At 37.1% G+C, this 23,847-nt stretch overlaps 1 protein-coding gene across 4 annotated transcripts; it reads left to right on the top strand.

The window, feature by feature from the left end:
• Positions 1-7,607: 7,607 nt before the first annotated feature.
• Positions 7,608-23,749, top strand: LOC138843182 (UDP-glucuronosyltransferase 2B14-like). 4 transcript variants are annotated; one of them, XM_070048069.2, is made up of 6 exons: positions 7,608-8,364; positions 10,302-10,450; positions 13,904-14,035; positions 16,444-16,531; positions 18,413-18,632; positions 21,550-23,685. In XM_070048069.2, the coding sequence occupies exons 1-6, from the start codon at positions 7,641-7,643 to the stop codon at positions 21,827-21,829; spliced, it is 1,593 nt and encodes a 530-aa protein (XP_069904170.1). In that variant the 5' UTR covers positions 7,608-7,640; the 3' UTR covers positions 21,830-23,685. The 4 variants fall into 4 exon arrangements, 3 of the variants coding, with proteins under 3 accessions (XP_069904170.1, XP_089158808.1, XP_089158807.1); XM_089302681.1 differs by lacking the exon at positions 7,608-8,364 and adding an exon at positions 9,169-9,318 and having other exon boundaries at positions 21,550-23,686; XR_016212135.1 differs by lacking the exon at positions 16,444-16,531 and having other exon boundaries at positions 21,550-23,749.
• The last annotated feature ends 98 nt before the right edge of the window (positions 23,750-23,847 follow it).

Raw genomic sequence — 23,847 nt, forward strand, 5'->3', positions numbered from 1 at the left:
ATTTTCATCATAGAGATCTTTAACGTCCTTGGTTAAATTTATTCCAAGGTATTTGATTGTTTTTGTAGCTATTGTGAATGGGATTGATCTTAGAAGTTCTTCCTCAGCCATGGCATTGCCTGTGTATACAAAGGCTGTTGATTTTTGTGCATTGATTTTATACCCTGCTACCTTGCCAAAATCTTCTATGAGTTCCAATAATCTCTTAGTAGAGTTCTTTGGATCCCCTAAATGAAGAATCATATCATCTGCAAAGAGGGATAGTTTGAGTTCTTCCTTCCCAATTTGTATCCCTTTAATTTCTTTTTCTTGCCTAATAGCTCTGGCTAGAACTTCCAGAAATATATTGAATAGCAGTGGTGAGAGTGGGCATCCCTTTCTGGTACCAGATCTCAGTGGAAATGCTTCCAACTTTTCCCCATTCAATGGGATGTTGGCTGTGGGTTTTTCATAGATTGCTTTGATTGTATTGAGGAATGTTCCTTCCATACCCAGTTTCCTTAGAGTTTTCATCATGAAAGGGTGTTGTATTTTATCAAATGCTTTCTCGGCATCTATTGAGATAATCATATGGTTTTTCTTCTGCAGTCTGTCAATGTGGTGTATCACATTGATTGTTTTGTGCATATTAAACCATCCCTGCATACCAGGGATAAATCCCACTTGGTCTGGGTGGATGATCTTTCTGATGTGTTGTTGCATTCTGTTGGCGAGAATTTTATTGAGGATTTTTGCATCTATGTTCATCAGGGATATTGGTCTGTAATTCTCTTTCAATGCTGCATCTTTTTCTGGCTTAGGAATTAAGGTGATGCTGGCTTCATAGAAAGAATTTGGGAGGACTCCCTCTTTTTCAATTGTTCTGAATAGTTTGAGAAGAAATGGAGTTAGTTCTTCTTTAAATGTCTGGTAGAATTCAGCAGTGAATCCATCTGGTCCTATGCTTTTCCTTTTTAAAATAAAAATAATAGCTGGATTAAAAATATCTGAAAATCTGTGTATGAAAAAATGAATTTGTTAATTCATACTTAAATTAATGTAATAGTATTTTTTAAAGATAACAAATGTACTATATTAGTTACCAGTTTATGTGAATCCGTCAGAATTTAAATTTAGGCTTTTTTTCATACTATATTCTTTTGGTGCTTTCTGTAACAGTAGTTAAGATATATTTATTATTTAAATAAGTTCAAAGCTATAAATATTTATTTCCCAAAACTCTTTCATACAGTGGCCTGTAAGCAATGTTATATGACAATTAATGAGCACATCTATTATTTGAATATTTTTGTAGAGACTTTTTTTAAATAAAAGTAATCCTAGCTTCTTGGTGAAAAGATCCTTATTGATCCTCAAGTAAGCAAAGTCCAGGATGAGTCCGAAGAGTCTTGTGCTATCTAAAAGTGAAAAAGCAATCAAATTCTAGGAATGTGTCAAAAAATATGACAGGCAACTATAAGGAGTCCTAGTGTATCACATTGGTATTAATTTGAGCAACAAAATAATGATAACAATGGATTATAATTATAAATACATTTTAAAAAACAAATATAGAAACCATTTATAAATTTTACTATTTTGATAGAAAAATTATAAAATAAAGGAAGTAAATTTTCCTTATAATAGAATTCCAATAATTATGGAAGAAATTTTACAGCTAGGAATCATCATTAGGCTAACTGTACACTAATTTTGTTTCAGACATGAATTAACTATATATGGAAGCTAAAATTAGAGGGCAAAATGTGGGATTCAAAGAAGATAGAAGATATTTGCACTGTCTCAAAGGATCTTCTTACAAGAAACTATTCAGTCCAAAAGGAAACTGTCATAACTATACAGTGCAGAAATCTACAGATCATTTTAAGAAAGTGATCAAAGATAAGAACACAATAACTGAGATGTTTCAACATCTTTTATACCTTTGAAAATGATGGACAGAAAATGCATTCTGATTATAAGCATAAAGAAACATTAAAAATGCATATTAAGGATTAGATAACATCTCTGGCCAATAATTCAACAAAAGGAAAAAATAACAAAAATATGGAAGCCTTATTATGGATTAAAGAAATCGAAAGAGAAATGACAATGAAAATGCAAAAAAAAAAAAATACAGAGAATGGGGGGGGGGGTTGGCACTGTTGGTATAGGCAGTAAAGCAGCCACCTGCAGTGCCAGCATCCCATATGGGTGCTGTTCCAAATACCGGCTGCTCTACTTCTATCCAGCTCTCTGCTATGGCCTGGAAAAGCAGTAAAAGATGGTTCAAGTCCTTGGGCCTCTGCACCCATGTGGGAGAACCAGGAAGAAGCTCCTGGCTTCTGGCTTTGGATCGCTGCAGCTCTGGCCATTGTGGCCATTTGGAGTGAACCAGCAGATGGAAGACTCTCCCCCTCTCTCTGCCTCTGCCTTTCTGTAACTCTGTCTTTCAAATAAATAAATCAATCTTGAAAAAAAAAGAAAGAAAAAGAGATAACAGAAAGAAAGAAGGAGAAAAGGAAGAATCAAAAAGAGGAGGGAAACTGGTAAAGAAAAAATTATTGAGAAAATTGAAAAATCCGATGTAAACTTTACTACAACCCCTATACCGTCATTTTTATTTTCCATCCACAAAATCAGAAAGTTTCTCTCTAAAGACATTGAAATAAATTGTCCAAGACAAATCAAAGTAATTGGAACCAACAGAGCACATTAAAGTAAAATTTTCTTCATTCTAACATCCATGGGTAACTTTAGGTAAAATAATATTAACTCTGTATAAATATCAAAGGCAACCAGTTACCATGCCTTTCCACAAAGATATGATGATGCTGAGTCATTCTGTTTCCTGTTTCAGTATAAATGAACAACTGAAGACCAGCAAACACCTGAGAGAAGCAAACGAAATGGCAGAATGACAAGGTGAATAAATACAAGCAGGTATGTGCACACACACAAAGCAAACAGTGCTCGTCCAATAATGCAATCTCCCACCTTCTGCATGAATACTTCCTAGACTTCTGTGCATGGAACCCCTGAGGGATCTCACTCAACAAACAGTCTTCCAGTGTCACTCTCCCTCATCTTGTGCTCCTCCACCCAAAGATCATTTCTCAACATAACTCTGTGCTCTGATCTCTATCAGACTCTTCTTTCTGAGGGCAACGTAATCTAGGAGAGTTTGTAGCAGAAGTGGCTCTACAAAAGCATATGCACAAAATGGAATCTGACACCGGATAACTCACTGATAGCTTGAATAACAATCATATTGCTGATCAGAGTGAGAGCTGATAACTCCTAGCATTCAGGAAGATCACAACAGATAACAATTTATAAGATTCACAAAGGTGTGAGAAGAATTGGTTGAGGTCCACAAGGCAAGTAAAATACTTACTTATAAAAGTATGTGGACAGAAGTAATGGCATACTTAATGCTGGTGTATCTTGGAGATAAATCAGTATTAAGTCCAGGTTACTGCAGTAAAGCAAGTATCACCACATTATGAGTGTAATTGTTTTCTCTAGGGCCAATGATTAGTTACATGCCAGAAGAGTCAATGTAATTGCATTAGACCTTGAGAAGCTTCCACAAAAAGAGAATTACCCTAATGGGGGCAAGTACTGAGTGAGTTTGTGACATTCTGTAAAGTATCTGGTTACAGAAGCTTCATGGTAAACTGTTGCAATAGCTCTAATTTACCTCTGAAATCACTTTTAAGACAAAGATATACAAAGCAGAAGCTAAATCAATACAGAAGATATTGTTGGTTGTTAAGAATTTTGATACTAACACTGTTATCAGAAAAAAATATATTTAGGTGATACAGGTGAAGTATTGGTATTATTGTGATATTGTGTTCAGGTACAGAGAAATCATTAAATTGTATACTCTTCGTTTTCATTGCAGAATTTCTAAAGTACTGTATACTCTTAGTTTATCAGAGAAGAATTGTTTTTCTTATGTAACTTTATTAGTATCATAACACTAAGCAGGTATTTTTTTAAAATGTGAATTGATGTGAATTTGCTTGTTCTACTTAGTACTTTTGGTTGAATACTGTAATCAATACACAATTCTTCTTAAGTGCTGAAACTTAACTGAAAAGTGATTGCTGTTAAATATAAGAGTGGGAATAAGAGAGGGAAGAGATGTGCAATTCGGGACATGCTCAACCTGACTTGCCCCAAATGGTAGAGTTAGAAACATACCTGGGGATTCCAATTCAATCCCATCAAGGTGGCATGTACCAATGCCATCTCACTAGTCCCAGTGATCAATTTCTGTTCACAATTGATCATAATGATAGGACTAAGAGTCAAAGGGATCACATAAACAAGAATAGTGTCTGCAAATACTAGCTGATAGAATAAAAAAGGAAGAAATGATCCAACATGGGAAATGAGATACACAGCAGACCCATAGAATGGCAGATGTCCTAAACAGCACTCTGGCCTCAGAATCAGCCCTTAAGGCACGCAGATCCGGCTGAAAAGCCCATGAGAGTATTTCAGGCATGGAAAGCCAAGACACTCTGGGGAAAAAAAAAAAAAAAAAACTAAATGAAAGATCTCTGTGAGTGAGATCCCAGTGGAAAGAACGGGTCATCAAAGAAGGAGGTACCTTTCTCTGAAGGGAGGAGAGAACTTCCACTTTGACCATGGCCTTGTCTAAAAATTATCAGAGTCAGTGAACTCAGGGGGCTTCCATAGCCTTGGCAGCTCATGACAAGAGCCTAGGGTGATTACTGATGCCATAAACAAGAGTGTCAATTTGTTAAGTCAACCACAGGAGTCACTGTGCACTTCCTCCTCATGTAGGATCTTTGTCCTTAGTGTGCTGTACATTGAGATTTAATGCTATAACTAGTACTCAAACAGTATTTTTCACTTTATGTTTCTGTGTGGGAGCAAACAGTTGAAATCTTTACTTAATGTATGCTAAACTGATCTTCTGTATATAAAGAGAATCGAAAATGAATCTTGATGTGAATGGAAGGGGAGAGGGAGTGGGAAAGGGGAGGGTTACGGGTGGGAGGGATGTTATGGGGGGGGAAGCCATTGTAATCCATAAGCTGTACTTTGGAAATTTATATTCACTAAATAAAAGTTAAAAAAAAGAAAAAAATGTGAATTGAATCATGCAATATATGTTTGTGATGTATTCCCTGTCCCTTTTGTGTGTGCTGAATTTTGTAATAGGCCTAATCTATGTTTCTGTTGTACAGTCCTCATGTAAATCATCATTCCAGTGAGGCACTATGATGAGAACATAAGGCTCTTGAGTGGAAATCATATCCCAGACTTGCCCAAGGCCTTTATGGTGTTTAAGACAAAAGTGAGTGCGAAGTTTTCTAGATTTACTGGAACCCAGATACTCACGGGCTGTGACTCTAAGAAGGAATTTTCTTTGGATCTCATACTTCTGGCAAAAACTGTCAAAAGCATAAAATCATATCAAGTTAGAAAAAAAATTAAATGTATTTCATACAATAAAATAATTTAGATGAGCAATTAAAAATAAACCTTAAAATTCAGGGCAAAAACAAAAATGAATACATAATGAGAGAGCAACTTTATGTCATTCCTTGTCATTTGAAATTGATTTGTATAAACACCAATTTACATATGTTTACAAATTTTCATGTAAAACCATAAATAAATATGTTCAGTGATAAATTGAAAGATTTTACTTTAGCTTTAAAGCTATATCAGGGACTATTTGAATCTATGTTTAATGAAGCAAAATGAAAAATACATGGTGAAATAGTTACAGTGATTCAACAGATCAAGTGCCAAGGTTTGATATTTTATAATCAGTCAGTGTCTTTGAAAATACTTCTAGTGAGCAAGAATCTGGCATATTATCAATTCAATCAACTTAGGACTTCTTTTTAAGATATCCTTTTTATATTTTAAATATCTATAAACATATTTCTTGGAAAAATTTAAAAGATCCAATATTTATGAGAGCCTAGCTCATATAATTTTTATAAACAGGGCAAATTGACACACACACACACACACACACAAAAAAAAAAACCTTGAAGCTGCCACTACTCACAAGACAGTATGGGCATCTCCATGGAGCATTCCCAAGTGAAGGAAGAACTAGTGAAAATTATTTAAATGCACAACATTAAATCAATTTGGGTATTTACCTAAGGGCATATGACATATAAAAAAGAAAACATATTCAAAGATGGTGAAAACAATGAGAGCCAGTGGCGTATAATCCATGACCTGCTCCCTCTCTCACTGCTTAGACCAATGTCACAGCAACACCACTGTGGGTGGATGCCGCCTAGACCATCAAGCTCCTTTTACCCACAGCTCCTGTTGCAAGTTTATGATACCAGCCATAGCCCTCATCAGCCAGGTTGAAGGTATCAGTGCTCCTTCTTCTTCATATAGCTCTTCTATGTGTCACAAAGGCTAAAATCCAGACAGGTAATGCTAAGAAGGGTCTCCCTCTTTCCTATCTAGTCACAGTCCTGACATAGGAGTTCACTTTGGCCACAACACCCTGAATTCCCAGGTACCAAATAGTCTTTTCCCTGCTTACTCATAGGCTGGTGATTCCATGATGGGAGAGGTTAACGACTGTGCCTCTTCCAGCAGGTGGGTCACCCATAGAGATAAATTCCATTGCCCATTTCCAAATGTGCTTTCATTTTATTTATATGGAATGTCCACAATAGGTGAATATATAGAGTCATAAAATGAATGAGTACTTACCAGGGATTGGAAGAATCAGAAAAAGGAAGGGTGTAGGGTTAAAAAAGATGGAGGGTACAAGCTTCTTTTAAAGATTTTTCAAAATTTTTTCCACTTTGATTGAAAAGCAGAAAGACCTTCCACTAATTGTTTCACTCTTCAAATGCCAACAGCCAGATCTGTGCCGGGATTAGGCCAGCACATGGGAAATCAATCTGAGTCTCCCATGTGACTGGTAGGAACTCAACCATTTGAAACATCACATGATTCCTCAAAAGGTGTGCATAGTAAGAAGCTAGAATCAAAGCAGATCTGGAACTTGAACCAGGCAATCTGACATGGGATGTGGACATGCCAGTGTTATTGGCTACACCAAATGCTTGCCCCGAGGGCTTCTGTTTGGAGTAATGAAATGTTCAAAAAATTTCAGTGATGGTGGTTACATATTCATATGAATAGTACACTACAACATTTAATTATACACTTTGAGATGTGAATTTAGAATTTTATGTATGTAAATTATACTCTATGAAAATCTTTACAAATAATCTCTTGGACCATACTGTGCAGGAAATGTGGATAAGCAGCAAAATTACACTATCTCTATTTTTGGGTCATGTCATCGCCTCTCATTTGCCACAGCTCTTGGCACTATTCTACACTTTCACATAACATGGTTGACTTGTACACACAGGTCATTGTCTCAGAGCTAAGTGAAAATACTTAATCATAAAATGACACTAATATCACTCATATAAACACAAGGTCATTTACCTTGGCTTTTCCACCTACCATCCCAGTCCATAGGTCTGAGTGTTTATACAATATAATTACCTTTATCAATGCCAAGTTATATTTTAACTTGCTAGATTTCTTCATGGATATAAACATGAGTAGTGACATAAAGGGACAGCAATTGGAGAGGAAGCACTGATTTCACCAAGATGTCTGTGAAACATGTTTCAGTTCTGCTGCTGCTGCTACAGCTGAGTTGCTGCTTCAGAACTGGGAGCTGTGGAAAGGTGCTGGTGTGGCCCGTGGACTTCAGTCACTGGATGAATTTAAATGTAATCCTGGATGAACTTGTCCGGAGAGGTCATGAGGTGATTGTTCTGAGAAATTCAGCTTCCATTTTCATTGATCCAAGCAAACAAACTAATATTAAATTTGAAACTTTTCCTACTGCTGCCACCAAAGAAGACCTGATAGATTTTTTTGTACACTTTGCTAGTACATGGACAAATGCACGCCAGAACTCACAATGGAAATATTTTTCACTACTGCAAAAGCTCTTTTCAGAATATTCTGACAGTTCTGAAAATGCCTGTAAAGAAGTAGTTTTCAACAAGACACTCATGGCAAAGCTACAAGAGTCAAGATTTGACATCCTTCTTTCAGATGCTATTGGTCCTTGTGGTGAGCTGCTGGCCGAGCTGCTTAAAATACCCTTTGTGTACAGTCTCCGCTTCACTCCCGGCTACACTATGGAAAAATACAGTGGAGGACTTTTATTTCCACCTTCCTACGTTCCTATTATTCTTTCTGATTTAAGTGGGAAAATGACATTCATGGAGAGGGTAAACAATATGCTATGTATGCTTTATTTTGACCTCTGGTTTCAAGTGTTTAATAAGAAGAGGTGGGACCAATTTTATAGTGAAGTACTAGGTAAGTCATGTATTTTGTTGGTAATGTCGAGTCCTAACTTTGTTATGACTGTGAATCTGAGGTTGTATGAATAGAAAGTCAGAGGAATTTGTCTTTTGTGAGTAAAAAATAAAAAAGAAAGATGAAATGATCTATTAATCTCTCAGATGTTATGGACAGATTTATATTCCAGGTGAGCTAGAAGCCGGAGGCTCATCACCATGATATGGCATCCTAGGAAGTCACACAACTGCAGCTGGAACCCTGAAGATTTCTCTAAGGACTTCCATGTCCATTTTTTCAGAATTTTCTCATGGTATAGAAAAGTCAGGAGATACTTCACTAACATCTATATTAATTTTAATTTATTTTCATCCCTAATATCTTGATGGATGAAAGCATGAAAATCAAATTGCTACACATTTTAGCCCAAGTATCTAAGAATCATTGAGTAAATTGTTTACCTGGTGTGCAAGGGTTTCCTTATTTAAAAATTAAAGAATTTTTCAATATAACCTAAATGGTTCTTTCACAATTGATATATACAATGTTTTATCACAGACTGAAAAAACCTGTTATTTGAGGATTCTATTGATTCCATATTACATTGTTATCTATTTATGAATATCTCACTGAAGAATAGATATATATGTAATTAGTCCATTTTTTGACAGAGTTAGACAGAGAGAGAGAGGCAGAGAGAAAGGTCTTCCTTCAGTTGGTTCACCCCCCAAAATGGCTGCCACGGCCAACATGCTAAACCGATCTGAAGCCAGGAGCCAGGTTCGTCCTCCTGATCTCCCATGCAGGTGCAGGACCCAAGGACCTGGGACACCCTCCACTGCCTTCCTGGGCCACAGCAGAGAGCTGGATTGGAAGAGGAGCAACTGGGACAGAATCTGGCACCCTGACCGGGACTAGAACCCAGGTGCTGGCGCCGCAGGCAGAGGATTAGCCTAATGAACTGCAGCACAGGTCTAGTCCATTTTTTAAAATTATCTTTCTTGACTAAAAATGAGTTGAAACTATGGGGAACACAAATGCACTGTTTTATAATTTAAAAAATACTTTCAGTGATGATCATAATTATTTATATATCAATTTCTGTGTAAATATATATTGGTATTTTCTTTATGTGAACCCAAAACAACAATCAGTATAAGGAACTCAGTCACACTCTTAAACATCTCACAGTTTGGGGCTGGTGTTGAAGTAAGTTAAACTGCCACTTGGAACTCTTGCATCCCATACTAGAGTGCTTAATCCAACTTCCTTCATATATGCTCAGAGGGCAGATGGTGATGGCCCAAGTACTTGGGTCTCTGCCACCCATTTGGGAGAACCACAAGGACTTCATGGTTCCTGGCTTCAGGGTGGCCTAACCTTGTCTCTTGTAACTACTTGGGGAATGAATAAGCAGATGAAGATTTCTCCCACCCTCTCTCTCTGTATTTATTCAAATAAACATAAATGAAGTAGAAGAAGGAGGAAGAGGTGGAGGAGGAGAAGGAGAAAAAAGAAGAAGAAAATAAGCAGGAGGAAAGGACAAAGAAGACCTCACAGTTCACCTGGAAAGTCCATACTGGCTCCAGCTTGCTAAATTGCAGAAACCAGACTGAGTACTGCCAGGAAAGTTCTATTCAAGATTATGATCCCTTCTGTATCTAACATAGTTGTTTAAATTTGCATTTGCTACTTTTGCAACTTTACAGAAAAAAGAAATACGCATCTAATTCTATTGTGGATTATTATACGGAGCATGATTTTGTATATACAGAGGTGATACTAGAGACACAAGCTCTCTTTTCATTGGGTTTGTATATATCTAATATGTAAAGAATGTGTACAGGGTACTCATATCGTCACTGACTGTATTACTTCAACATCTCTCAGAACTTTACATGCAATACCTCACATCACAATTCTCTCTTTACCTTGCCTTTTCTCTCCCCATTCAGGAAGACCTGTTACATTCTCAGAGCTAGTGGGGAAAGCTGACCTGTGGCTCATTCGAAGCTACTGGGACTTGGAGTTTCCTCGCCCAACCTTACCAAATATTCAATTTGTTGGAGGGCTCCACTGCAAACCTGCCAAACCTCTGCCCAAGGTAAACAGATTCCTATTTGCTCTGTTCTGTTTGTTTTGCATTTTCAGTGCACATGATCTTCCATTGTTCATTTAGAACATTTGGCTTATAGGGAGAAAGTTATGAAAACCAGATAAAGTGGCCTATTAATTACAAACACATATCTTCTAGACAATCACAATATTCAGATTTCATGATCATTGGAGAACCGTGTGTATTACCTAAGAGATTCTGTTAAAAAAAAAAAAGGTAGAGTTTAGTATAAGAGAATTAAGTTGACTATAAGGTTGATTTCTCTAGAGAGAGAATTTGTATCCAGAAAAAATGAATAAGTTAAATTGCCTAGTGAGGGTATTGGAGAGAGGACCTGAGAGGAGATAAGTCAAGGAGAGATATGACCAAATGAGGGAAGTATGGTTTTCTTCTTAGAATTGTATATATGAAATACATGAAACATGTCCTAATCTTTTAGTAAAGTTTTTTTTTTCTTATTTTTTTTTAACTTTTATTTAATGCATATAAATTTCCAAAGTAGGACTTATGGATTACAATGGCTTCCCCCCCATACCGTCCCTCCCACCCACAACCCTCCCCTTTCCCACTCGCTCTCCCCTTCCATTCACATCAAGATTCATTTTCGATTATCTTAATATACAGAAGATCAGCTTAGTATACATTAAGTATGGATTTCAACAGTTTGCTCCCACACAGATACATAAAGTGAAAAATAATAGATGATTTTTTTAAATGATGATGAAATCAGAGCAGACCTATTGTCATGTTTAATCCCAGTGAGAGTCAAGTTGGGAATTGATAATTTCTTTTTTTTTTTTTTAACAGAGGATCAGTTTAGTATGCATTAAGTAAGGATTTCAGCAGTTTGCACCCCCATAGAAACACAAAGTGAAATATATTGTTTGAGTACTCGTTATAGCATTAAATCTCAATGTACAGCACATTAAGGATAGAGATCCTACATGAGGAGTAAGTGCACAGTGACTCCTGTTGTTGACTTTACCAATTGACACTCCTGTCTATGGCATCAGTAATCTACCTATGCTCCAGTCATGAGTTTCCAAGGCTATGGAAGCCCTCTGAGTTCTCCGACTCTTATCTTGTTTAGACAAGGTCATAGTCAAAGTGGAGGTTCTCTCCTCCCTTCAGAGAAAGGTACCTCCTTCTTTGATGACCTGTTCTTTCCACTGGGATCTCACTCGCAGAGATCTTTTGCCAGAGTGTCTTGGCTTTCCATGCCTGAAATACTCTCATGAGCTTTTCAGCCGGCTCCGAATGCCTTTAGGGCTGATTCTGAGGCCAGAGTGCTATTTAGGACATCTGCCATTCTACGAGTCTGCTGAGCATCTCACTTCCCATGTTGGATCACTCTCCCCTTTATTTACTCCATCAGTTAGCGTTAGCAGGTACTAGACTTGTCTATGTGCTCCCTTTGACTCCCAGTCCCTTCACCATGACCAACTGTGAACTGAAACTGATCACCTGGAATAGTGAGATGGCATTGGTACATGCCACCTCGATGGGATTGAATTGGAATCCCCTGGTATGCTTCCAACTCCACCACTTGGGGCAAGTCAGCCTGAGCATGTCCCAAATTATACATCTCTTCCCTCTCCCATTCCCACCATCATGTTCAACAGGGATCACATTTCAGTTAATTTTCAACACTTAAGAATAACTGTGCATCAATTACAGATCTAAACCAGTCATATTAAGTAGAACAGATAAAAAAACTACTAAGAGGGATAATGTATTTAGTTGTTCATTAACAGTCAGGGCTATGCTGATCAAGCCACCATTTCCCATAGTGTCCACCTCACTCCAACAGGTTTCCCTCTTGGTGTTCAGTCAGTCGTCACCGATCAAAAAGCCTGCAGTATACAGTGATTGATTCATCTGCACAGAGCCAGAGCCAAGACTGAGGAAAGAAGAATCATTCAGGAGGTTGCTGTAAGAGTTCAGACACCAGGGCCGGTGTTGTGGCATAGTGGGTAAAGCCACTGCCTGCAACACGGATATCACATAAGGGTGACAGTCCCAGCTGATTCCCTTCCTATCCATCTCCTTGCTAATGGCCTTTGAAATCAGTGGAAGATAGCCTAAATGTGTGTGCTCCTGCCACCCACATGAAAGACCCGGATGAAGCTCCTGGCTCTTGGCTTCAGCCTGGCCTAGCCTTAGCCATTGTGGCCCTTTAGAGAGTGAACCATCAGATGAAAGATTCATTCCCTCTCTTTCTCTCTCTCTCTCTTTCTCTCATTTTTCCTCTCTCTCTCTCTTAGTTACTTTGATTTTCACATAATTTAATCTTAAAACACACACTCACACATGCAGTTTCAGTACAGATGATATATAGCTAAAAGTTAACATTCATAAAGACGATTATTCCTGGTCATCCAAGAATATCATGCCCATGTTAAGCTGTGTAAGAAATACAGTTATTAGAAGTAAAGTTTTTTAAAAAAGAAGTAAAGTTTAAAATAAAATTGTTATTCCAAAAAGAACTGATTTCAGTCTATCAGAGACATCTGTACTTCTATGTATTGCAGCACACTTCACTTTACCCAAGAAATGGATACAACCCAAGTATCCATCCACAGATGAATAGATAAAGAAAATATGGTAATCATACACAGTGGAATGCCATTTGTCCATTCTTAAGTTGACTAATAAATGGTTAGGAGAAGTAATACAAAAAATTGATGGACAAGGAAAACAATGAGATAGGTGGATAATAACATAATTGTGATAATTTAAAATAATATGGGTATGAGATTTGAATCAAAGCCATTGATGTGAAGTCTCTCTTCTTATTCTTTTGTTAGTACTACCTTTATTCCCCATAATAACTTGATTTTTCATAAATTATCAAATTTTCAGATAATCTCTACTCTTTGAGAAATTAGACAAGTGAGAATCTTAAAATTACTTCTATGTTTGGTCATATAAGATACTTATATGAAAATATAAAGAGGAAATAAATATTGGAAATAAAATAAATAGCCAGTATTAAAAAGAATGAACAGGTAACATATATATGTGTATGCCACACCATTACAATTCCTTTAGCAAAGAATCTTTAAAAACATCAAATCATTCCAAAAAGTAGGTTTGTTGAAAACAGTAGGGCAAAGAAGATAAATATAATATGGTCCTATTTTTCCCATACAAAAGAAATGTGGACTAGCATTATATTTCTTTAATATATACCCTAGAATGTACATTGTGTTTAAAGTTCAGTTATCAGAAGAAAAAACATGCGTGACATGGTTTTCGCACCAACACCTTTACACTAAGAAATAGATAAATGGCAAATTTTGCATACCATGGATTTACATCAGCTACTACTCCAATAATTCCTGATAATGCTGTTATTTCCTTTATTGTTCTTAGCAATCTTTTCACTAGTGTTTGCTGTGTGGCTGGCCTTTTGTGATGGTGCAAATTTTTTCTTCACAGGAAATGGAAGAGTTTGTGCAGAGCTCTGGAGAAGAGGGAGTGGTGGTGTTTTCCCTGGGGTCCATGGTCAGCAACATGACAGAAGAAAGGGCCAATGCGATCGCATCAGCCTTTGCCCAGCTGCCACAAAAGGTTTGAAAAAGTGTCCTAATTGTGGGGAGCTACTGCATGATTCTGTTTAACTCAGCAAAGGGGCTGATTACAGAAACTTTTTTGTGAAAGGTAAATTGTTATGATACCTCTAATTCTCAGTTATCAGTTTAAAAACCTACAATTCTCAGATGTTAAAATAGTGCTGAGGTTTGTGATTTCAAATAACTCTGGTATATCTTTTGAAATAGGAAATAAATATATTTGAGATATAGCATAAACTTTAAGCTTTTTAAAAAGATTTACTTATTTATTTATTTGAAAGAGAATTACACAGAGGCAGAGGCAGAGGCAGAGGCAGAGAGAAGTCTTTCATCCACTTGTTCATTCTGCAAAGAGCCGTAATGGCTGGAGTGTGCCAATCTGAAGCCAGGACCCAGAAGCTTCTTCCAGGTCTCCCACATGGATACAAAGGCCAAGGACGTGGGCCATCTTTTACTGCTTTCCCATGCCATGGCAGATTTGGATAGGAAGTGGAGCAGCCGGTACTGGAACGGGCACCTATATGGAATGCCAGCACTGCAGGTGGTGACTTTACCCACTATGCCACAGACTGGCCCCAAAGGTTTATTATTATCCTAAAAATACAGACAGGTACATAAAAATCACCAGATTTTACCCTATTCTTTGATCTTTTCCCTTCAAGCAATGCCAACACTATTGTATGCACTAAAGATATTATTTGGAAAGATTTAAATGTTAATTGCTAACTGCATAATGAATATAGGTGGATATGAAAAAATATCTGAAGTACATCATACAGTTTAGATTTTCCCATATAATTCTAGCTTCTTGATTCCCCCCAATGTGTGAATGGGTCTATTCATAGTTTTACTCACAAATCTATTTCAACAAAGGAGGATCATGTCTCACCAATCCCCAGTCCAGATTGTCACTTACTTAGCCAAGATATTTAAAGAAAGTAGAAAAAAAAAATCTAGCCTGTCCCTTGGGACTGGACTCCTTCAATATCAAAATCAAAAACGTGTAAGAGAAAGAGTGGAGGAGGGTCGTAACCAGAGGTGCACTCCATGCAGTACAAAATTTGGAACCTCAAGAATTTGTTTCTAATCCAGCACATTAATAGTTTTTTCTGGGTTGATAAGGGAGGGGGAGTATAAGGAATCAAGTAGAGACAAACGTAGCATGGGAAGAGGTTCAAATGCTCCCATTACAGAAAACATAGCAGAGACTAATTTTCTAATGTATGCAATGTATCTTTTATCTGTAGGTATTTATGAACCATTTTTAATCTCATATAAGTTTCTATTAATCACCTAAATTATCATCATCATCATCATCATTATTTTGCTGAGAAGCTGAATTTAAGACTCACAGAGCATCCAGAAGTGAAGCACTTCTGGTTTACACTTCAATTTATGCGAATTTCTCAGAAATTCCTAAGCCTGTAGCAGACTTTAGTACAGGGCATGGTGATTGGGTATAGCAGCACATACTAATCATGTCTCTCGATGCTTTATAGTTCATTGTAGAAGGATCAAAATCAACTGAAGAAAATTAATGGCATCACAATTTCAGATTTTTTTCAACTGCTGTACTATACATGAATTAGCCTTTCCCTGTACTTTTAAAATATTTCCAACTCTAGCAAGAATTATAATATTTTGGATTCATTGCAAAGTTGCAACTTGAAATTCTTCTTAGAAATAGTGTTTAATAATTTGTAATCTAAAACAAATGATATGTAGTTCCTAAGCAGAATTAATTTATTTCTCACATATTTTTGATCATACAGAATTGCTTTTTATCAATTAAAAGATGTGAAATCATAAAGAAATTATGAAAACATGGATATAACTAAACTTCCACTCTATTTTTTAAAAAACCTTAGTATTGTAATTAGAAGATTATTATAACAGAAAAATACACATTTTTTAACTTTTATTTAATGAATATAAATTTCCAAAGTACAGCTTATGGATTACAATGGCTCCCCCTTCATAACTTCCCTCCCACCCACAACCCTCCCCTTTCCCACTACCTCTCCCCTTCCATTCACATCAAGATTCATTTTCAATTCTCTTTATATACAGAAGATCAGTTTAGTATATATTAAGTAAAGATTTCAACAGTCATGAAAAGTATGCACTGTAAATAAATTCTTGAATTTTTTATTCATCATCTCACATAACTAAGCTGCTACATGTGAAACATCATGGTTACTTTCCACATCTGACTGCATATACAACAAGTACGGGAAAGTAAGCCCTCTATTTACTTCAGGCATTTAGTAGTTCTCATTACTTAAGCCCTCATCCTTCTTTCCTATGGACAGCAATTAGCTAGGGGACCTCTGAAATGCATTAGAATTGCAATACACTATCATTTGAAATTAAGCTCATGGGTTAGATATTCTCTTTATCTAATAGGTTATATGGAGATTTGATGGCCAGAAACCAAAAACATTAGGACCCAACACGCGGATCTATGACTGGATCCCCCAGAATGATCTTCTTGGTAAGACTCTGGAGAACAATTGCTGAAAACACGAATAAAAGCCAATTCGGATGATAATAGTTTAACTGAAATCTGCATGGCCACATCTTATGGAGAAACTCAGCATCAAACATATTTAAATTTATTTTCTAGCTCGAGGAGAAATATAATAACCTAAAACACTGAGCATTTTCTTAAATGCACATTTACATGTTTTATGGCTGGAATCAAAATATCTCTCACTTTCAACAATTTCCTGCATTTTCTGTCTCCTAATTCAAATATTATTTCTGTCCTCTCACTGTGTTGTTTTCGAAAGCCTCTGGAAAACAACACACTTTCTTATTATGAATGATCCTGCATTTCCTATGGGAAAAGTCTTTATTGTGAAGTGATAGCATGTTTCAAAATGAAGTGTTGGCTGTACTTTGTCGGTTTTCAGTACTGCCACAGTGCCACTCCTGGTTGTTTGGGGCACCTCAAAAACAGACTTAGTGAATGCACTATATCTTTTTTGGTTTGTGTTTTTGCTCTTTTGGTTTTTATTTTATGAATTTAATTGTATTTAATTTTATTTTTCTGAAAGAAACGTTTATTTAAGGACTACGGACTCAACTTTAGAAATATTGTGATTTCACACCATCCTCCCACCCCCACTCCCACCCCTCTACCTCCTCCTTCTCTCATTCTCATTCTCCACTAAGATCCATTTCGATTAACTTTATATGCAGAAGACCAACTCTATGTTAAATAAAAAGCTCAACAAATTGCATGAAAACAATTGTTCCTCAACAATGCAGATAAAGTCTGTTCAAAGTTACTGCATCTTGAAGATAATTTCACTTATTTTTTTAGAAAATTAACTTTAAAGAAACATCCAAGAATTAACTTTAATTAACTTTAAAGAAACATCCAAAGAACAGCCAATACATCTTTGACAAGCACTTAGACATAATTATAATAAAACTCTTTTAATACAGAGGTCCTGCATGGGAAGTTAGTGCATAGTGACTCCTGCTCTAAATTTAACAATTAACATTGTAATGTGTGATGTCAGTGATCACCCCAGGCTCTTGACATGAACTGCATAGGTTCTGAAAGCCGTTTGAGGGGCGCCGGATTCTGTCCCGGTTGCCCCTCTTCCAGGCCAGCTCTCTGCTGTGGCCCAGGAAGGCAGTGGAGGATGGCCCAAGCCCTTGGGCCCTGCACCCGCATGGGAGACCAAGAGAAGCACCTGGCTCCTGGCTTCGGATCAGCGCGAGGCGCCGGTCGCGGCAGCCATTGCAGGGTGAACCAACGGCAAATGGAAGACCTTTCTGTCTCTCTCTCTCACTGTCCACTCTGCCTGTTGAAAAAGAAAAGAAAAAAAAAAAGCTGTTTGAATCCACAGATTCTGTCAGTATTTAGACAAGGCCATGAGCAACGTGGAAGTTCTCTTCTCCCTTCAGAGAAAAGCACCTCCTTCTTTGATGACCACTTCTTTCATCTGGGGGGTCTCATCCAATGAGGTCTTTCATGTAGTACAATTTGTTGGCTTTCGATGCCTGAAATACTGTCATGGACTTTTCAGCCAGTCCAGAATGTTTTTAGGGCTGATTCTGAGGTCAGAGAAATATACTATATCTTGTAATAAAATGTTCAAAATGCACTCAGCTTCTATTTTTGAATATGAAGTTTATTTTTTCTGGAATATCCTCTTTCTTTGTGTTAATCTTGCATTTACTGCTCAAGTCTTAATTTCACACTTCCACTTCCACATAGTATTCACTTATCTCTCCAGTTACTTAGGTGCCTCTTCCTCTTGATCTGGAAGCAATCTAAATGTTTTAATGCTCTCATGATCTGTTATGTTTCACTTGTAAGACATATGTAATAATCTTATTGAAAATCCCTCATTCCTAGGTCATCCAAAAACCAAAGCCTTTGTAACTCATGGTGGAGCCAATGGCATCTATGAGGCAATCTACCATGGTATCCCTATGGTGGGCCTTCCTTTTTTTTCTGAACAACCTGATAACCTTGCCCACATGACGGCCAAGGGGGCAGCCATTAGGCTGAACTGGAAAACAATGTCAAGTGCAGATTTGCTCAATGCCTTGAAGACAGTCATCAATGACCCCTCGTGAGTATTACTTTCATTAAATCTGTATAATATTTACACATAAGTTTTCACCTGAAGGCCAAGAGTGCAGCAGTTGAGTCTGAAAATGAGCAAAACATTGAGCACAAATTTTCTTCAAGTTGGAAGGAAATTGTCAAATAGTTCTTGTGAGTTTCATAATGTTTTTGAGTAGTTTTAAGAGACGGGTTTGTCATAGATTTTCAGATAGTGTGCATATCTGAAATAGCCTAGAAATGGAATGAGAGGTGTAACTGAAGACGACTACAACAGGATTAAACGAAAGCATTAAGAAGACAAATGCAGCAGGTAAACACACATGCTATGAAAGTACTCACCAGGGGCTGGTGCCTTGGTGCACTAGGTTAATCCTCTACCTGTGGTTCCAGCATCCCCTATGGGTGCCGGTTGTAGTCCCAGTTGCTCTTCTTCCAGTCTAGCTCTCTGCTCTGTCCTGGGATAGCACTGGAAGATGTCCCAAGTGCTTGGGCCCCTGCACCCTCGTGGGAGACACAGTGGAATCTTCTGGCTTCTGGCTTCAGATTGGCACAGTTCCGGCCGTTGCAACCATTTGTGGGGTGAACCAAAGGAAGGAAGACCTCTCTTTCTGTCTGTAAATCTACCTATCAAATGAATAAATAAAATCTTTAAAAAGAAAAAAAAAAAAGTACTCACCTACTTTAAGCACATTTATGAGTTTTTCTTTTTTGGTATGGGTACTTTTTAAAAAAAGATTTATTTATTTATTTGAAAGTCAGAGTTACACAGAAAGAGAAGGTGAGGCAGAGAGAGAAAGACATCTTCCATCTGCTGGTTCACTCCCCTATTGGCTGCAACCTCAGGAGCTGTGCTGATCCGAAGCCAGGAGCCAGGAGCCAGGAGCCAGGAGCCAGGAGCCAGGAGATTCTTCTAGGTCTCCTGCACAGGTAAAAGGTCCCAAGGGTTGAGCCTTTTTCTTTCTTCTTTCTTTCTTTCTTTCTTTCTTTCTTTCTTTCTTTCTTTCTTTCTTTCTTTCTTTCTTTCTTTCTTTCTTTCTTTCTTTCTTTCTTTCTTTCTTTTTTTCTTCCTTCCTTCCTTCCTTCCTTCCTTCCTTCCTTCCTTCCTTCCTTCCTTCCTTCCTTCCTTCCTTCCTTCCTTTCTTTTGACATGCAGAGTTAGATACTGAGAGAGAGAGACACAGAGAGAAAGGTCTTCCTTCCATTGGTTCACCCCACAAATGGCCGCTATGGCCAACATGCTGCACCAGTCCGAAGCCAGGAACCAGGTGCTTGCTCTTGGTCTCCAATGCAGGTACAGGGCCCCAAGCACTTAGGCCATCCCCCACTGCCTTCCTGGGCCACAGCAAAGAGCTGGACTGGAAAAGGGGAAACCGGGACCAAATCCGGCGCCCTGACCAGGACTAGAACCTGGGGTGCCGGCGCCACAGGAGGACGATTAGACTAGTGAGCCGTGGACCCCACGTGAGCCGTTTTCTACTGCTTTCCCAGGTCACACCAGAGAGCCAGATTGGAAATGGAGCAGCCAGGACTCGAACTGGTGCACATATGGGATGCTGGCACGGCAGAAGGCGGCTTTACCCCTTACACCACAGTGCTGGCCCTTCTGCATGGGCATTTATAAAATGTTATTTTTAAAATAAATTCTACCATGTATAAAATGTTATTTTTAAAATGCATTCTACCATGTATATTTCCTATATACAACATGATTTTATGGGTTATATGTAGATAGTAAAAAGGTTCCTACAGAGAAACAGCTTAACATATCCATGATCTCACATGGTAGTTACTTATTTTTTTTAAATTCTTCTAAAATGGCTTATTTTCCATAAGCCAGCATGTCATAATCACTTTCTAATTTCATTACATTTTTTGCTTTGCCAAGTTTCTATGCTAATATTCTGATCCTGCTAATATTCTGATCTGGTATTGGTAAACAACTTGGATTTTCAGATTTACTCCTCTGAAAATTGTCTTCCTCCTGTGCATTCTTAATGGTAGGAAGAGGATTTCCCTCCACTGCGATTGTTTCCATGTCATGCTATAGCACTTTTCGGTTCAGATTTGGTAAGCCACATTGCTACATTCTATCACTAGCAACAATGCAGTTGCAATGTCTCAAAGTAAAATGTTGAGTACTCTCTAGATGCTAAGATCATTATACTAAAACAAAAACAATAACAAAAATAATAAAAACATTTATTGATGGTATAATATACGCAAAGAATAATTGAAAGTATTCTAAGAATCACTACTATATTACTCAAAACATTAGAATAAGAAAGGTACTATTCCTATCCATCCCATTTAGAAATGAACAACTAGGAATAGAGAAATTTATAGAAAGGACAAGGAAGTGTCAGCATCAGGGTTCAAAGCAATGTAATTAATTCACTATGATACCTTAATAGTTGTAATCATTTATCCATTGATACAAAGCCAGTATCCCTACTGTGGTTGGTGCAAACCTTATAGACTTTGCCAGAAATGTAACTGCACCTTTTGATGGATCTCCCTTCTGCATCTACATTTTGATATTGTTTTGAACCTTGTACATAAAATCCTCCCTAATTCCTAGTCTATAATTCCAGTTCTACACATTCAATAATTTTTGGTTTTGTTTTTGTGTTTTCTTCTTCTTACATTTAGGACTAGGTGATCCCAATTCCTAGGGTGTAATGTTGGCAAAACTTATTCAAACCCAAGTTCTGTATATACATATTGAGTATCTACACATTGAATTTCTTATGCATCTAATAAATTCTAGCCTATTAGTTAAGATCAATATGTTAACCCTCAAAGAAAATATCATTTTTCTTCCATGGTTATGTGACATGCATTTTATCATCTACATGAAAATATCAGGTATCAATTTTTTGTATTTCATTCTGTAATTTGTTGTCTACTGGTTTTCCCTTCAGCTATAAAGAGAATGTCATGACATTATCCAGTATTCACCATGATCAGCCCATGAAGCCCCTGGATCGAGCAGTCTTCTGGATCGAGTATGTCATGCGGCACAAAGGAGCAAAGCACCTTAGGGTTGCAGCCCACGACCTCACCTGGTTCCAGTACCACTCTTTGGATGTGGTTGGGTTCCTGGTGTCCTGTGCAGCACTTCTGATTTTTCTTGTCATAAAGAGTTATTTGTTTGTCTATCAAAAGCTCGTTAAGATAGGAAAGAAGCAGAAGAGGGATTAGAGCTCTTTCACACCTGTGGGTGTCAGAGAAATCAGACTGCTCCATTTAATTCAAGCACTTTGGATCAAGATGTGACAAGATTGGCACAGTTTTTGAGAATTGTGCCTTTCAGATTATTCCATATATTTAATTGTTGATTCGCCATTAAGGAATATGCAAGTCTAATTCCAGAAATCCGTAAGCAGTTCTACTTTAATGCTGAATGAGACAGAATATCATAAATCTGAAAAAAACAAAAAAGCAAAAAATTAGATCCTTTAAAGTCAGGGTATTCGAGAAGGGCAAGAAGCATGAATTTATCATTCATTCAGAAGTGGCCTCTATTTGACCATATGTGTCTGTGTCAAAGAAAACCAGAATGAGATCGTTGTTAACATGTGCATGATAATTTATTAAGATCACTGTAGCATGTTAAAACAGCTCTTGTTTATACTGACCTCAACATCACCTAGGACAGAAGTGGCTGACATTTTAAAATAAATAAAACACATACATTGGATAGTTAAGAGTCCTGCTTTGCAAAAGAGACCAAGGAAATTAATGGTAATGGAAAATTGCTCAACGTGGGTTGGTAAGGTAGGGTACACATGTCCTTTTTTTTTTTTTTTTTTTTTTTTTTGCCTTTTGGCAGTATTGTATTTTTTTGAGCAAAGAAGAAACAGAGCGTGAGCTCCCCTTACTGCTATAATCCTAGTAGATGGAAAACAAGCTACACAAAGTGAATTATGTCCTTTGTCTTTTATGGAGTTTACATTACACATGTCTCATGAAATGCAAACTATATTATCATGGATTTTTTTTAATATGAATGGCCCTAGCTAGTCTCTTATTGAAATCCATGTAACACAGAAAAATGCTTAGAATATGAGATATTTTCCTCATGATTCCTTGAATATGCTTGAGGTACAGTTTTCACTTTATTGAATGTACCTGTGTTACCAGATAGTATGACACAAAATAAAAGGACAGGCCACTTCCTATTAGTTAAGATGGATGACTAAAACCCTGTAAGTTTAGTCCAGTCCTGAGGAATATGTTGTTAGAGGAGTCCCATTCTTTGGCTTAATATCTTCCATTTCTTAGCCTTGCCTTGTCAGATGTTTAGAACTGATTCAATTCCTGGGATATGTATAATATGAAAATCAGAACTTTGAAATGTCATTTTATGTATTATTTCCTAACAAGGATGTAATAGATGGAATAAATATACAAATATTACAAATGGAAAAGTTTAAAGTCTATTTTAGATGAAGTGTTTAAATGGCAAAAAGTTTCGTAGGAATCTAGTGACCATGCAGGCAGGCAATAGTCACGATTCTGGTGATTGCAGCAACAAAGCAAGTAAATTGTGTTCAATGTTTTCCTCACTGGCTCCCTGTTCTAAGCCTCCTTTATCCATGCTCTAGAAAGTGTTTCTTATCATGCCAAGATACATGTACAACTTCTCCTAACAGATTAATTACTGATATGATTGGTCATTCCCATTCTTCATATCCTTATGAACAGATGGAAAACTCATTGTTAAAAAATGTGGAAAAATATCAAAACATATAAAACAGGTAGTACGATAACCAATAATCTCCATTTAATGTTCTTCTGGCCTGAATCCATTTCCTTTCCTTGTCATTCGCTCTGAATGTGAAATCTCAAACTATGATTTTGTTGTATAAAATTGCTTTAGCTACTCAGGGTCTCTTGTACTTCCATATGAATTTAGTAACATTTTTCCTGGTCTGAGAAGAATGCCCTTGAGATTTTGATAGGAATCACATTCAATATGTAAATTGCTTTTGTTATGATGGATATTTTGATTATATCAATTATTCCAATCCATGAACATGGAAGATTTTTTCCATTTTTGTTTCTGATTCTGTTTCTTTATTTAATGTTTTATACATTTCATCATAGAGATCTTTGACATCGTTGGTAAATTTATTCCAAGGTATTTAATCTTTATAGCTATTGTGAATTAGATTGACCTTGGAAGTTATTTCTTAGCCATGGTCTTTTCTGTGTAT

This window comes from Oryctolagus cuniculus, chromosome 8, assembly GCF_051225735.1.
Source record: "Oryctolagus cuniculus isolate XC-2025 breed Fujian yellow rabbit chromosome 8, ASM5122573v1, whole genome shotgun sequence".
In the NCBI taxonomy this organism is placed as follows: Eukaryota; Metazoa; Chordata; class Mammalia; order Lagomorpha; family Leporidae; genus Oryctolagus; species Oryctolagus cuniculus.